General features: G+C 39.6%; 1 protein-coding gene across 3 annotated transcripts in view; it reads right to left on the bottom strand.

Moving 5' to 3' along the window:
- Positions 1-16,915, bottom strand: part of CDH12 (cadherin 12) — a 534,988-nt gene that overhangs the window by 152,160 nt on the left and 365,913 nt on the right. For all 3 annotated transcript variants that reach the window (XM_043540228.1, XM_043540229.1, XM_037893301.2), the window contains one exon: positions 130-424. In XM_043540228.1, the coding sequence (XP_043396163.1) occupies positions 130-424 (295 nt within the window). The remainder of the gene's footprint in view (positions 1-129; positions 425-16,915) is intronic.

The following is a 16,915-nucleotide window of genomic DNA, read 5'->3' as shown; positions in this document are numbered from 1 at the left end:
ATTTTCGGTGTTCTAACCAGGAATTTTAGGAGCTAAATTTCCCCTGCAGCTTCCTCTGTAGGAAATTAACATTGAAAACCAGTAAGTAGGATCTAGTTAGTTATCAAGGGGTGTATATTTCTTACTCACCCACTGGAGACATTTCTGGAACACTGGCAACATACGGCCCATCTAGGAACTTTGGCTCATTATCATTAATGTCCTGCACTTTGATGATGAACTCTGATTCAGGCTCCAGTGGTTTCCTGGTGTCTATGTCCACCGCCTGAGCACGGAGTGTGTAGAAAGGCTTTTCTTCTCGATCAAGGCTCCTTATGGCATGTATGTCCCCTGTGGTCTCGTCAATGGTAAACACTGTGCCAGCTCCATCCCCTGAGAGGGTGTATTTAACAGTGCCCGCTCCCTTGTCCAAGTCAGAATGAAGCTTAACAGAAAAAAGAAGGGGAGGGGAATGGAGAGAAAAATATTAATGGGTCATTCTGTGCTGGAAGACAGCTAGATTATTTTGTGCCCTCTTAAGGTCTTCAGGGTATAAGAGGAAATGGCTGGCAATATACCAAAGATAATTTTTATCAGTTACTAATATCTAGGAAGGAAGCATTTCAAAATCCTAACTAATTAGAGCCATGCAAATTCCTTACCATAAAAGCTCCAATGCACCAGGTTTTGAATTTGACAACAAATTTAAACCTAAGCCCAAGTTCATCAGAAGGTTGGCTACCACTTTAAGCAAACCTCAGCCAAGTTTAGAGCAAACGTGAGCTGATTTGTGATTTTGTGTCAAACACATAACATTCATTTGGCTTTTACACACATGCAGATGGTTTGACTGAGTTTTGCTTTTAGATGATAGGTTTGTTTTAAACTCCAAACTTGGTTTAAAAGGCATAATGAATTCACGGTATTATAACTTGGTTCTAAGCACGCCAGGAAGCTGAAATTAGAACTCATTCAAGGTCAGATTCTACCTTCACTTACACCCATGCCACCCCATTGATTTCAATGTTCAAATATTAATCATTTAGTACACTCCCTACTGTGAACTACAGTAGTTTAATTATACCCTGTGACACAGCAACCCCTTGGCAAAGGGCCCCCTGCTCTTTGCAAACATCTCTCACCTCAGACCTGACAATCTCACTACACCAAACACCTATCTTACAGGATATTTACCCATAAAGTATCTACAGAAAGCTTGTAACTTGTCCAGATTCAGAATCATTGCAAGATGTATATATGGGTAATATTTTTAGGAATAAAATAAAATATGCTTTGTGGACTTGGAGTAAAAATTAGTCACTAGTGGATAACTAGCCTCGGTGATGGCCCTTTTGGGCAGGGAGAAGTTGTCCCTCTGCCCTATTTAGCTAGTGATGCAACGCAAAGCTCAATTGTTTAACCTTGTGTGATACTAGGACTTTGCCTCTGGCGGTTTCCCAGTAAATGGCAAACAATCAAAACCACTTGCAGATAAAAAGAACTTTAGAACAAGAGAGAGATTCACCCTGTCTGTGACTGTAAACAAAAGACTCTTTTCAGTATAACACAGGGAGGGAGAAGCACTGTGGACCCATTTGCTGGAATGGGGAAGCCCCTTGTGGAGCATTGGGCGGGAAGAGGGTCATGAATATTTGTATTCTTGTTCCTGTGAAACCAGCCAACTCTGCAATAGACTGAACTTTGAGGGGAAACCTACTTTATTAGATAGGAAAGGTAACTATTGATACATGTAGATCCAGTTTGCTTTATTTTATTTTGTTTTGTATTGTAACCATTTATTTCCATCATTTTCTCTCATTTCTAGTTAAATCTGTACCCTTTCTTTAAAAAAAAAACAACACCTACTTTTGTTTCATTGTAAGTGCTCAAATGTGCTGGTGATTTACAGAAGCGATGGTTTAAGGTGAAACTGGTAAACTCACCTCAATGAGCAGCGGTTGCTATGTTGGCGGAAGAAGCTCTCCTGCCCACATAGCTCTGTGCATACTACCACTTATGCCGACGAAACTTATGTTGCTCTGGGGGGGTGGGAGGGGAAGGGATGCGGGTTTCACACCCCTGAATAACATAAGTTTTGCCAGGATAAGTGGCGGTAGTGCAGACCTTACCTAAGTGATTTTCCCCACAGAGCCCTGGTCTACAATACAAAATTAATTCGGTATAACTATGTCTCTCAGATATGAATAATCCACACCTCTGGCAACATAGTTATATTTTCCTAACCACTGGTGTGGTGTGGACAGCGCTATGTTGGTGGGAGAGCTTCTCCCACTGACATAACTACCATCTCTCGTGGAGGAGGAGTTAGTAAGCTGTGACGAAGTGGGACTGTTCTTAATGTTTCCTCTGAATACTGTAGAAGTGCCTCAATTTCCCCTATGCATTTCTTAAGTCTCTAGGTGGTGGGATAAGGGGGTGTAATTGTTGCAGAAAAAAGGGCCAGTGTACATAAATAGCCAACACTCTGTCTCCTGGCAACTGATGGCCTGGGCCCTTCCCCCCTTCAAGGTGATAGCTAAAGGGTTGGAGAACAAAGGAATCAGGTGACCTCCTGTCCCAGGAAAGGGAGGAAGCCCAGAGGAGGAGGGGCTGGAGGGTGAGTTGTGTTTGGGCTGGCTGGGGACGTGGAGTGAAGTGCAGACATGGTTGTCTGACTCACTGCCCCGCAAAATGGACCCAGCTGAGGGGTCCTGTTCTCTGTACTTAAAAGCTCTGTTTTAGACAATGTTCCTGTCATCTAATAAACCTCTGTTTTACTAGCTGGCTAAGAGTCACATCTGACTGCGAAGTTGGGGTGCAGGGCCCTCTGGCTTCCCCAGGACCCCGCCTGGGCGGACTTGCTGTGGGAAGTGCACGGAGGGGCAGAGGATGCTGAATGCTCTGAGGTCAGACCCAGGAAGGTGGAAGCTGTGTGAGCTTTTTGCCCTGAAGACAGTCTGCTCACAGAGAGCAGACTTCACCAGAGTCCTGCCTGGCTTCGTAGGGAGCAGTTCCAGAGCATTGCCTGGGGATTCTGTGACATGAGCCTACGGAAGAACTCTCTCCTATCGACTTAGAGCATCTTCACTACAAGTGCTACAGCAGTGCAGCTGCATCAGTGCAATCGTGCCACTGTAAATCTGTAGTATAGACCTGCCCTCAGAGGGAAAACTGGGGAAAACTCCGTAGTTTCTGCCTCACATTTCCACACATCTGCTAGCCCATTGGAATGGCAATTGTTTGTTCTTAATGGGAGAAAAACCCAAACTGCAAGATTTCTGGGTCAAGGACCATCTTTTTTGGTATTTGTTTGAATTGTGCCAAATAGAATGGGGCTTTAATTCCTGTTTGTGGGGACAGGAACTACCACAATAGTAACAAATAATATCATCAGGTTTCTTTTCTACATGCTGACATCGGATTCACACTCATATTTAAGATGAAGCTAGAAAACTTTAACAGTTGCCCAAAGTTATGTCACAGTAGTATGAACTGCCAGGATTGCCATAGACTTAAACAAGGGGGGACATTTTAGATGCTCCTAGTCCCATCTAATAAGGGGTAAGCAGATCTGCTGTAATGGACTTAGCCTGGAAAAGAGCTTTCAAGATGCCTCAGAGTGCATTTCCTTAAACGGTGCACTCAGGAGATTATGGCTATCGGCTTTATTTATATTATGCATTGTAGAAGGCAAAACACAATAGAGAAAACATGGAAAGTGAAAGTAAATTATACCAAAAATGCATTACTGAGAACTAGCTAAATGGTTTCAGTAATGGAGCAAGAAGCTGAGTTACAAAGGAAGCGGTAAAGACATTTATTAACATTTATAGCCCATTCTTCTCTTGAAATTGAATCTAGGTCCTTGTGACTCAGGAGGAGGTCATGGTTTGTGGGATAGAAAGAGCACTCACACACAGAGTTTCCCCTTCCTAAGCTTTTTTAGCCCATCCCTGCTCTTCTCTGAGGTAATGGGTACCTGACCCCGCATCTAGCTACCCTATAGGTGGGGTTTAAATTACCTCACCACTTTAGCATAGCGTTCCTCCCATTGTGTGCGAGGTATAGACATGTTATTAAAGCTAATGTTAAAAAAACATTATGTAATACATAGGTTGAAAAAAGTGTCTGTACATCTGGGTATAGTGCTTAGATTATCCATAAATACAGAGTTTGTTTGTAAAAGTCATATGCTAGAGTGCATAATCAGCAATAACCCAAATTTAGGTGAATAAATTTAACAATACAGTTTAGATAATAGATTCAAAGGCAGCTTATCCATCCACTGCTAGGAGTCAAACATCCCCTTTGTTTGTGAAATGACAAGATAATGGCTCCAGCCTTGAGATAATTAATGTCTCTCTCTCATCACTTTAATTTAAGTGGTTAGTTCACATGCATCCTGCTGCACCATTATACTTTGGTCAGTTACAGCTGCTTTCAAATGTAGGTTTAAAGTCATTTGAGGAGTACAAGAAGAGAAAACCAAAAATGAATAAAACAGAAAAATCTTAGTATGGCGCACAGTGAGAATTGAAACACTTTCTGACATGTATGTAACTGAAATTAAGGCTTTTTTTTTTGGGTATGTGTACCATGTGATCTAGGCTGGTCTGGTAGCTATGATAGAGGGAATGACACAAGCCAAATGTTTATGGTTGGGAAACAGGAATTTGCCAACAGGGAGAGCCACACCAACCATAATTTCTCTTCCCCTTCCTCTGGCTTTAGATCAGGGATGGCTGACTGTGATTCCTATTTGCCAGTTGGAGAATCCATGACAGGCTAATAATGAATCAGACATCACAGTACATGGTAGCTATGAGTCTCCATTCTACCAGAGAGGAATGAAAAATTGCTGAGCAGAAAACTGGCCATGGGAGAAAAATATAAAGTATGGCGGCCCGGGGGGTGGGGGGGTAGGGGAATAAAGGTTTCTGAGAGCATGGTCGAGTGAAAAGAAGCTTATATTGGAAGAGAAGCACAACCGCAAATTAATGTGGTGCGTTCAGATGCAATAGGCCTTGCAAGCATTATACTTGGCAGCATTACAAGTTCAGTTGTCAAAAATATGTTCACTGCGTTCCATACTAGCAATGGGCTAGATCACCAGTCGGTGTAGCTCCATCAATTTCAATAGAGTGATGCTGTTTTACACTAGCTGAGGATCAGGCCCATTACATTTATTTCATCAAGCTGTTTTATAATTTGATTTTGCTGATGAAATCCATCATTGGACAACGGGCAGACCTAGCACTTACTTTCAGTCTATTTTGAGCTATGCAAATTATGGGGTGATTCGTAGATACACAGCATCTCCCTAAATATGATAAACAATCGCTCATCTCAACTGAACCAAATTCTCCAGCAGTAAAAGAGAAAGCACATTAACGAGCTGCATCACCTAGCCTTAATACCACTATCTAAGTTCCAAATTCACTTAGATTTCAAATAACAAGCTATTTAAAAAAACAAAAACACAGTTGTGTAGGTGATGGAACTATAGATCTGCAGCATCCAGACAGCTGTTTGCTATTGGTGGTGGTGTTATTGTTGATGTTCCCCAAGTCAGCTCAGATGGTGCAAGAAAATCAGATGCCGAGAGAGAGAGAAAACTAGGATCTGCAGGGTTTGCACAAGAGTACTGGCTGATCTTGACTTTCATTGCTTTAAACTTTACAGAAAGCAATTTAGTCTACAGAATAAGTGCTTGCTATTCTGTATCTGATTTATATGTTTCAAAGTGTACTGCGCTGAAAAGATATTTATCCTTGTCTTGTCAGAGTTGAAAAGTGCACATAAAATTTGAGAGCGCGCTTTTTCTATCACTGTGTGCAACAGTAATTTTGTTTCATTCCATTTTTTTCTTGTGGCTTTTACTTATTTTCTATTTCCTGCTTTTCTGCTCTTTGAGCAAAGCTAAAGGGAAGGAGAATAGACCCCTCCCCCCAAATCTTAACTCAAAGCATCAGCTTTGTTTAAATATTAGAGTGATCTGAATTTACTATACAGTGACTATAAATGATTGCATCCATGCCAATTTCCTTTGCTATCATGTTTTCTTTGTAATTTTTAAGTATTAAAAAAACCATGAAGCTTTGAACACATGAAGGATTCATACCCAGCATTATTCATTCAAATTAGCTCTCTTGCTCTGTGTATCCCAGTAACATAGAAATAAATTTTAATGTCACATCGTTGTTTAATTTTACATATGGGAAAGATTTGCCTAAAGATTTCTTACAACAAACACTTTTAGTGCAGAAAATCATGAATATTGCTCTGTATGACAGCAAATAAAGACAGTGGTTAATAAAAGGAACTCTAGAATCTATCACTTATCATAACACACACATAATACCTTAATCTACTGATATATGCAACAAAAGGACATGTACCACTGGTGAACTGGGTGTTAAAAATATCAGCTGTATACAGTTGCTATCATGGAGACACTTGTTAAGTGCCTTTGCTAAATGTACTTGGAAATAAATAGATTATCCTTGGTCAATTCATTATTTTATAATAAACCCCATTAAACAGAGTGAATATCTTCCATAGAGGATTTGCCAAACCAGATCAGGATTTTCTTCAACCACTCTAGCATCCCACCTTAGGCTGCTATCTTGTAGCTAATACTTTGCTTCAGAGGAAGTGAAAATCACCACATTACACAGTCACCTATGTAATGCATATGTACATTGAGTTTATCTGGGAGAAATTATTTTTCTGAGCTTCACAGGCAATTAGCTCATGACCTTAAAAATGAGAGAAGATTACTACTATCTTAGCAGTAAATGTAATGGGTGGTCATACAACTGCTCACTCCCTTTGAAAATAGAGTCACGGCATTTGACTTCATGACTGCTAGAACAGTGAATCCACAGTCATATGCACCATACAGTCATCCGATGAAATTAATTGCGGCAAGAGATCAAGTTCTTCTACAATATCTCCTAGCTTCAGTAGAACATTGTCAAGGCTTGACTGGTGAAAAACGTCTCTGGCTGCTGCCTCTGTTAATGAATTTGTGCTATCCTTCTAAAGAAGGAATCTCCAATCTAGAAGGGTCAGGATTTTGTCTTTGTTATTCCATATCCTTTAACCCCATGTGAATACATATCCTTGGTTATACCTCATGTGATTGCCACCAAACAAGGAACATGAATACCTGGAAGCAAGCTCAGTCCCTAACAACCTAATGAAGGAGCAATCCCTTCTTTTGCAAAATGCAAGCGGTTTAACTTTTAGAAATACCTTTTATGCCCCTGCTGGAAAACAGTTACATGTTTCCTCCATACGCAGTGATTTTTGGCAAGACTGAACTTTAAAAGAGCAAGAACACTCATAACATCTGAGAAAAAGTAGATGTGCTGGAGTATTATGTTCTGGAATAGGAACTTAAGAACAAACAGTTGGCATCTTATGGATCTCTCAGGAGTATCATGGACTATTAGGTCCCAGTAAAGCACATGCTGAAGTCTCACTGACTTCAGTAAAACAAGTACAAGCTTCAGCTTTCTTAAAGTGTTTAAGTACTTTGCTGAATGAGAACCTTATTGCTTCAGAAACTTAACAAATGTGTCACAGCCTTACAAAGTCCATACCTGTTCATAGACAATTTAATAATTCAGCATGTTAATTATTCCCGCACACTTTATGGGACATATTACACTGGAAAGCACATAAAACTTCAGCAAGTGTGTCAGCCCTACATACTTCATAAGGTGCACAGGAATTGTGGCAAAATTGCCAAATAGTCTTCAGGCAGTAATGTGGATTACCCGTGTTTGTTCCTTGGAGATGTAGTCTTGCTCCATTCATGACATCTGAATAGTTTATATTAATCCTCTCAGAAAGTCAACACAACTTCAAATCTGCATGGATCAGTACACATTTCTTGAGGTAGGCAAAAGGCCAAATGCACTTCATAAAAAGCAAAGGAATTGTGATACAGATGCTGAATAATTAAGTTGTCCATAGACTCCTACACATTTTGTAAGGTGTGCAAGGCCTGTGATGCTCTTGCCAAGATTATATGTAGTTTACAAAATGTTCAGGAGCTGCAATATGGATGGTGAATAATTAAGTTCCTCATGGATTTGTGTGCCTACTGAATTCAGTAACAGTTCTGAAAAGGAAAGGAAAAGAAAAGAAAGCTCTAAATGCAGAAAAAAACCACCTAAATCAGTCTCCAAACTAACAGATGCAGTCTTTGTTATAGTCTGATATGCAAGGTTATATTAGCCAATTTCATAAGGTTATCTAAGGGTACAGAGAAAAATTCCTGTAGCAGAATAACTCTTTTTGATGCTATATTACAGTGCAGGTTTGGGATGCAAAACAGTATGTTAGGTGTATCCTCTTCATTGTTAATCTTTGCATGTGAGTGCAGACCTCCTCTTTATATAGCCCATGCCTAAATCTTCTCAGTCTTTGCCCCTTGTTGCTAGTTTTTTTTTTTATTACACAATCCCTTCTGCTGGATCCTCCTTTCCCCACTCTCTTATATATATCACACACACAGGTATTTTCCTCCTTGCTCTATATCTCCATTGTCCCACTTCTTTAATAAGCTGTGGAACCATGCCAGTCCAAGTAACCAAAGCAACGTAACTGAAGCTTAGTGATGAAAATAAGGAATAGTGGCTTGAGTAGAAGCACGAAAAAGTTAGCTGTGTAAGTCAAAGAATGGGGAAATTAATGGTTGTGTAATGACTGGTAAAATGATGAAGTAGATGGCTATGTGAACGATGGCCATTGCAGAAATTGGAAATATATTATATATTTATATATTTTAATATATATCTATAATATATATAATTAAATTATAGCAATTATAAATTATATTAATTAATATAATATAATATATATATTAATTTATATATTATATATAATTATATATAATTTAAGTATACCAATTCATCCCCAATTTTTCCATTAAGGACTGCAGTTGCCTTTTAATAACAGTATTGATTACAAAAAAAAAGACATTAGGAAGAGACAGCACTATACCTGATCTGACCTGGCCCTGATACTGCACAGGTATCAGCTACCATGGACCTTTATGGGCCCATGAACCCACTGTGGAGTCTCATTGATTTCAGCGTTAGAGCCTATGTTTTCCATAATCACAAGTATGTTACATTCTGTTGCATTATTGAGCATGCAGCAATAATGCATGTCATAGCACATTCTAAAAATACATATTTTACTTGTTCTACATAAAGCAAGATTGGATGTTTTTCTAAAAGCTCTGCTCTAGCAATTCTTTTGAGGAAGTTCTATGGCCTGTGTTATGCAGGAGGTCAGACTAGATGATCACAGTGGTCCCTTCTGGCTTTAGAATCTATGAAAATATAATTACCCACAGACATGAAAAATGTACCTCTAAATGAAAAAATGCAGCACTAGTGAAATATATAAAAAGAGTAAAAACAAACAAACAAACAAGATAAGAAACCAAACCAAACTCTAGCCAACTCTACTCTGGTTTTGTAACTAGATTTCCTCATTTATTTCAGATTGGAACACACACACACACAGATACCGATCTGGCTTTATTTCTTACTAATACTATTTTAATAAAGTATGTAATTACTTCTGGTAGTAAATTATTTTTACTGTACTCAAGTAATACAGCCGTGACACATTCATTTATTGCTTGGTTTATCTGAATCCATACCAACATTCATCTCTAGTTGAAAAAATAAGATTTGTTAGGGGTACTTTCATCTCAGCTCAAATCCAGTAGACGTGAGTAGTGATGGAGAGATCTGACCATGAGATGGAGTAGTTGGTAATTATCATGAAAATGAGTGTGGTAGTCTTACCAACCAAAGTGTTCAAAAATCATGTGATAGACTTACAATTCATATTGCTTCAAAAATAATAAGCTTTGGATTATTTTTATTTCTAATAAGCTTTGAATTCTTTTTGTCATCTTGGTTTTCAGTCTTTTGAGTTCATGTTCCCAAGATTTCCTCTGCAGTCGTAAAGGCTAGAATTTTTATATAGTTTATAATTAAAGCCAGAAGTCCCATAACTTAATCTCATGACTCCAGGAGCTGAGCCTTTAAGAAAAAAATTACCAAAGATCTCAAGAGTTCGCAATACTGCCTCAGTCTATTTCTGGTTAGTCAGGTAGCAAGCTGTGCTTACTGATCCTAAGATTTGTGTACTTTTGTCATTCCCATCTCCCTTGCTGTCACCCTGACTCCCTTTGTTTTTCTCATCTACCTCTTATGTCTTGTCTTTCGGAATGTAAGTGTTTAGGAACAGGGATTAATTTTCTATGTGTTTGTAGAGCACTTACCCCAATGGGGTCCTGACATGGTTGAGGCCTCTAGGCACTACGACAATATAAATATTTAACAACAACAACGACACATTTCAATGGAAAATTCCAATATGGTTTGCTAGTCACTAAAATAAGCACCAGTTCAGGAAATACCTCTGTTCAGGACAGCACTTGGCCACATACTTATTTTTCAGTACCTGCTAAAAGGTAAGAATATAATTAAGTATTGTCCTGCATAGGGACGGACTTACACATGTTTCAATGCTTTCCTGAATCAGGGCCACAATGACTGCACTATAATAAGTGTAATGCAGTATTCTTTGTAAGATGCAGCTGCAAGTGGAAGACTATCGCACGTGTTTAGCAACATCTTCCCATCAGCACAAACCTAATTTATTTGAAAATCTTTACAGTCGGACAAGATAACTTTATAAATAGATTTGTTGCCTACAAGATAAGGCACCTTTACGAGCTCTGAAGTTTTACTTGCTAAATTTAACTATCTTGAGATAAAAGAGGAGGCAGCACCATGTGGGCTTTGAGTGCAGGACAAAGGCCTGATTCTGATTGCAACAATGCAATTCCACTGACTTCACTGAATCAATGCACATTTCTGTACAGTGGTGTACAGCAAGATCAGAGTCAAGCCTCATGCTTCAGTTTCGAATAATTCACTTTTAAACTTGGGGTTGGTTTTAAATGAAACACGTGAACCAATCTTAAAACCTATTTTTGCTTTAATTTTTCCCACCAGGTCAGGTGCAGTCTGACCTAGGCTGTTTGCTGCTGATGCTGTACAAATAACCAATCATCAACTCAAGCTTTCAGTGCTGGCTTACAACCAGCTTGAAAAGGGTCTGATACCACTGAAGTCAGTGGGAAATGGCAGGTGCTTATCTCTTCTTGAGATTAGGTTTGGGGGGAGGGGATGAACCTTCAAAAGGCCATTGTGCATTCACTACAACCACTAACAGAAGAGAGATACTTGAACTCCCCACGCCTCCTCCCCCACCACCCATTTAAGTATACGCTCTGTTAACTAGTTCACTTTTGATGATCTCAGCAGAACATCCAGCATTTGTGCTCATCTTGCAATGATCTCCCTGACTTCTCCAAGTGGGGATGTAATGGCAATAATTTACACAGGGGCTCCTAATTTCATTGCATTAATGAATGTCATAATTATTTATTTAAAAAAAACCCTCTTTTTTTTCATTAATATGAAATAGCCACCAAAATTAGCAGTCAGCCACACAAAAGTGCTACAGAATCCAGGGACCTAATAAAGAATTAAGTACAGCATGCTGTGGAGCACATGGGGCCTTGTCCAAAATTCTCACTGGCATGGGCCTGCAATTTATGATACACTGCCTTGTGGCTGAAAAGTCGGGACCAGGTCCTCAACTTATATAAATCAGTACCTTCAATGACATCAGACTATTTGATTTACACCTATGGAGGATCAGGCCTCATTCAGCTCTGTCATAGTATTTAGCCAGATTTCAAGTGGGTAGGGAAGAACTCAACTCTGATGGTTAAAGCTGAGAAATAGAGGAACGGCTACTATACTCAAAAGGGGCTGGGGGTGAGGGGTGAGGGAAGTCACAGCTGTGACCAGAAAATATCACCCTGCAACGAATTTTTATTTCTTATTTGAAAAAAGTGCATGTAATAAATCAGAACTTAAAACTGAATTCCATGTTTATGTTGTTTGTTATGGCCTGGGTCTACAGAAAACCTGTTGACCTTGTCATAATTAAAATGGTAAGTGTAGAGCTGCAGTACAATTATTTATTTAGTAATAATGCGCTTAGTTCTTTCCTTATTGTAACAGAATTCACTGTATGAATATCAGAACTAGGTCAGACTGCACCTGGCCTGGTGGGAAAAATTAAAACAAAACAAAAATAGGTTTTAAGATTGTTTCATGTGTTTTATTTATAACCAACCCCAAGTTTAAAAGTGAATTATTGGAAACTGAAGCATGGCTTGAGTCCACACAGGAAGTCTGTGGCAGAGTAGGGAATTGAACCTGGGTCTTCCTCTGCACTTTTTTGTGTCCCAAATACTAGCAATATATATAATTTTACAGCATGCCTCCTGCTGTAACACATACATAAATTATGAAGACATTAAAATATTATCTATGTAAATATAAGGCACGAGTAAATATAATAGAAATATATAGGAGCTACTTCCAAAGCTCTTATATGAAACATGTTAAATCTATAACGAACACTTAAAATACACATGTTTAGAAGACAGATTTCAATTGATTGATATTTATGATGATTTTCTTTGTGAAAAGAGATTGCAATTGCTCACGAATAGGAACAAGGAGGAATACAGTAGTGTAAGTTGCTACTGAAAGTAAATTGCTGGCCAAGTTAGGTTTCTTCACTGTAAAATGATGTCTTTTTGATCATGTACTGAAATTACAATATCTGATTTCTTTCAAGGTTGTGTGAAGGAGACCCATTTTCTGCAGAATGATTTGTATGGATGCCTTAAGCTATAAGATATAAAATCATGTCAGCGTATGTTCTTTTCCTCATTCCTAAACAATTAACTATGTAGGTTTTACAAAGAAAATATCATTAACAACAATGGGCAGGTACATAGATTTCAAATTATGTGTAATTATAGATTGTGTGAGATTTTGCACATCATCTCATAATGGGTCATGATCAGAAACAATTATTTCCATTAGATTTAACTGCTTAGGCCACCTATAAAAGTTGCCCAATCCTGTATCCTTTCCTTTCTCACATGAATTGTTTTGTTGACTTCAGTGGGAATACTTCTGTTAAAGCTGCAGGATTAGGCCACTAAAATATGCTGCTAATATTATTTTGGAATAACATCATGTGACCAGTGTATGAAGTATTGACAAATAATAAATTCAGCTGATAAAGTAATATTCATGAGACCTACACTCTGATCTAGAATTTTTTTTACATCTATTAACATAAATAAAAAATATGAAATGTTAATGATCATATGTAAACCAACGAAGAACTGGGATTATTACAACCGAAGGGTGAAAATTCCTTAATGGACCAAATTCTGAGTTCTAAGAGAGAAAGGATAGTCCAGAGGTTAGGGAACTAGCCAGAGGAAGACCCAGGTTCAATTCCCTACTCTGCCACAGACTTCCTGTGTGGACTCGAGTCAGCAGACCCATGGTAGGGAACCCTGAGCTTGAGCGTCTACATTGTATTTGAACCCTATGTCAAGACTTTTCAAACCTGCCCTCGAACCTAGGGCTCTGGTGTATATATTGCAGTGTGCAGACCTGAGTCAAACTAACCATACCGCAGAGTTCCTAGTTCCCGCCCCTCTCCCCCCCTCCACAAATGTGGCTGCTCTAGCCCTAGGAGTGTGGTGCACTGTGGGAAAACTTTACTGCCCACCCTGCATGTTACCAGGAAACAGCTCACTTGACAAAAGGCTTGATTGGTTCACTCTCCATTGCAAACCCAGGAGGCTCTCTGATGGTGTGCTTACAGATCGGTGATGAGAAGAGAATGGGTTAACACTCACCTGCTCTACTGCCATTTGCCAGGGGGAGGGGCGAGTGAGAGGGGGGCTTTCATTTTCAGTAGAGCGTCTCAGATTGTTGGGATAGAGAGGACTAAGGAAGTTGTACTGTGGAATTATGGAACGCTTCCAGATAATTCCCAGACACAAGTCAAGTGGGGCTTCATCTATGCTGCAAAGCAATAGAGCTTGGACCCTCCAGCCCTGCAGGGTCCTGAGGCCCTGGATCGGAGCATCAGGTTAGCACAATTGCAGTGTAGATGAGTCTGGGCTCAAGCACAGGCTTACAGAAGTGTAGGAATACTCTTAACCTCTTTGTGCCTCAGTTTCCCATCTGTAAAAAGGGCAGCGGGAATAATACTTCCTTACCATGGTTGTGGTGAGGATAAATACATTAAAGACTAAAGGCTTTGAGATCTACTGATGAAACAGCACTATATAAGAGCTAGGTAGTATTACACAGATCTAGATTTAAGCAGGAGAGGTAAATAAATGACCTTGAAATTCAAGGCTTGCATCCTTGTAGCTATGTAGGTGCCTGAAGAGAAATGATGTTATGACTCTCCAGAAGTACCCAGATTTGTGGGGCACCTCAGCCCTACCTCCCCTTACTGTGAAGCAGTCTTGTTTGCGTCTGCTGTAGCTCAGCTCCCTGAAACCAACAGCCTCTGGCCACACAAACACTGTCTTCCAGGCCTCTGTAGACCTCATTCTCTATGTTCAGCTTAGTAATAGGCACACCAGCCCCTGAGTCGCCAAAGCATTCCCTCAGTAGGATTCAGCCCTGTCATTGGACACTCATAGAAATTACCAGGTAAGCAGTCACTGATGAAAGAGTGTATACACAGTTTGACTAGTACAATTTAGGACAGATCATTTTTATAACAAGACAGCACTGGAATGTACTTATAGTGGAAATGAACATAAGTTTATTAACAATGGATAAGATTGAAGAGCTAGTAAGCAAGAACAAGAGCAACAGGTTACATATAAAGAAAACTTGTAACATGCAATCCTAGGTCTACACTTAGCAATAGTTACCTTTCCCATGTAATAAAGTATATTTTCTCTCAAGGATTCAGCCTTTGACAGAGCTGCTGGTTTTCAGTCACAACCAGGATCCAAGTATTCATGAATACCCCAAACACTTCAAGGGCTTTCCTCTGTGAATGGATGACAAAATGTTTGTGTGTGTCTCCTTATATTTTCCAATAATCATTGTTTTTTCCTCCCAAAACAGGTTGACCCCCATGGTTCTCTTCCTGGGTGTTGGCTCCAAGGTGTCCTCCCATACTCCTGTTTGTTTCACAACCTCCCTCCCCACACACACAATCAACCTGTTTGTCCTGTTTAATTTCACATGTAATTGGAGAATCCACTGTGTTGGCTTTGTAATGCTTAATTTACAGCAGAGATAGGAATAGGTGAATAGACATGCTTTGTCAGGCAGAAAACCTGTTGCCAGCTTTGCCTTGTTACAGACTTTAAAGCATAGTTTCAGTGTGTATGCACAACTCCTTATACAGTATTTCACAATGATATTAACCACCCGTGTGTCATTGGCTTTTGTCTGATATCTTACCACACGCTTTTTGGATAAATAATATGAAAGCAGCATGTTGGGTGCAATGAGTTTGTCAGGCCTGAGAGGAGTTGCTGTTACAGAACAGTGGACCCTGTGCCAGTTGGCTCTGAGGGAGTCTTAGGGTTCCAAATGTCATACTGTTGTGTGTGCACTGCACCTTTAAATGTACAGGAGTCTCCCTGCCTCAGGTCATTTAAGGCAACTACATTTTGTGTTTCAGTTCAGATTAAGGAATACGACAAAGAGATTTATAGAGAAAAAATATAATACTCGAGAGAGAGAGAAAGAACAAAGTGATCTGCTCTGTGCCATTCTGCATCTGAAGAGAAAACAAAATGACAGCTGCCTCACAGCTACCACTCTGGATGACAGGGAGACTCCTACATATTTAAAGGTGTGGTACTCACAAAAAACATCATCTCCTTTTAATCTCTGAAGTCCCAGTTTCCCTTATGATAAGTAAGGTTTCAGAGCAACAGCCGTGTTAGTCTGTATTCACAAAAAGAAAAGGAGTACTTGTGGCACCTTAGAGACTAACCAATTTATTTGAGCATAAGCTTTCGTGAGCTACAATTCACTTCATCGGATGCATACTGTGATAAGCTGTTACCAACAGGAGAGTGGGTTTGTTGGGGAGGGTGGGGAGAAAACCTTAATTTGTGCTGGAAATGGCCCACCTTGATTATCATACACATTGTAAGGAGAGTGATCACTTTAGATACGCTATTACCAGCAGGAGAGTGGGGTGGGGGGAGAGAAAACCTTTTGTAGTGATAAACACCCATTTTTTCATGGTTTGTGTGTATAAAAACATCTTCTGTATTTCCCACAGTATGCATCCGATGCAGTGAGCTGTAGCTCACGAAAGCTTATGCTCAAATAAATTGGTTAGTCTCTAAGGTGCCACAAGTACTCCTTTTCTTTTTATGATAAGTAGGGACACAAAGATTACCAGAGAGAATTCTCCTATATTTCCACAGATATACCTTTGTTGAAAAAACTGTGGCTTGCCTGGCAGAATGCAAGCATGTTACTGTGACTATATTTCAGGAGAAAGTTCCAGCAGAATCTCCATGACAAAATATTCAACCCATACTAATGTGAATGGGAGCCTTGCTTCCCACATCAAGGGAAGAAAAGATCCCTTTAACTTGAAGATGGAGAGAGAGACTTGCATGTGCACTGAATTGTGCAGTCCCTTGACTCCCTTTCAGTAAACACACTCTTGGCAGCATTAGGGTGATCAGATGAAATGGACAAAATATTGGGACACATAGGGGAAGCAAAAAAAAAAAAAATGCTGGAGCGGCCAAAGCTGCAGTATCTGGACAAATGGCGTCCCGACCGTGCATTGGTCGGGACACAGGACAAAGAACTAAAAATCAGGACGTCTGGTCACCCTAGGCAGCATGCACTGAAACAACATTGATTTAAACCCACTGCATTTGTAGAAGTCAAAGATTTTAAAGGGACTATAAAAATTATGCTTAATTTGACATTGATTGAGACTA

This window comes from Chelonia mydas, chromosome 2 (genome assembly GCF_015237465.2).
Source record: "Chelonia mydas isolate rCheMyd1 chromosome 2, rCheMyd1.pri.v2, whole genome shotgun sequence".
Taxonomy (NCBI): domain Eukaryota; kingdom Metazoa; phylum Chordata; order Testudines; family Cheloniidae; genus Chelonia; species Chelonia mydas.
Note: the sequence above shows the minus strand (reverse complement) of the source record. Positions and strands in the feature narration are given on the sequence as shown.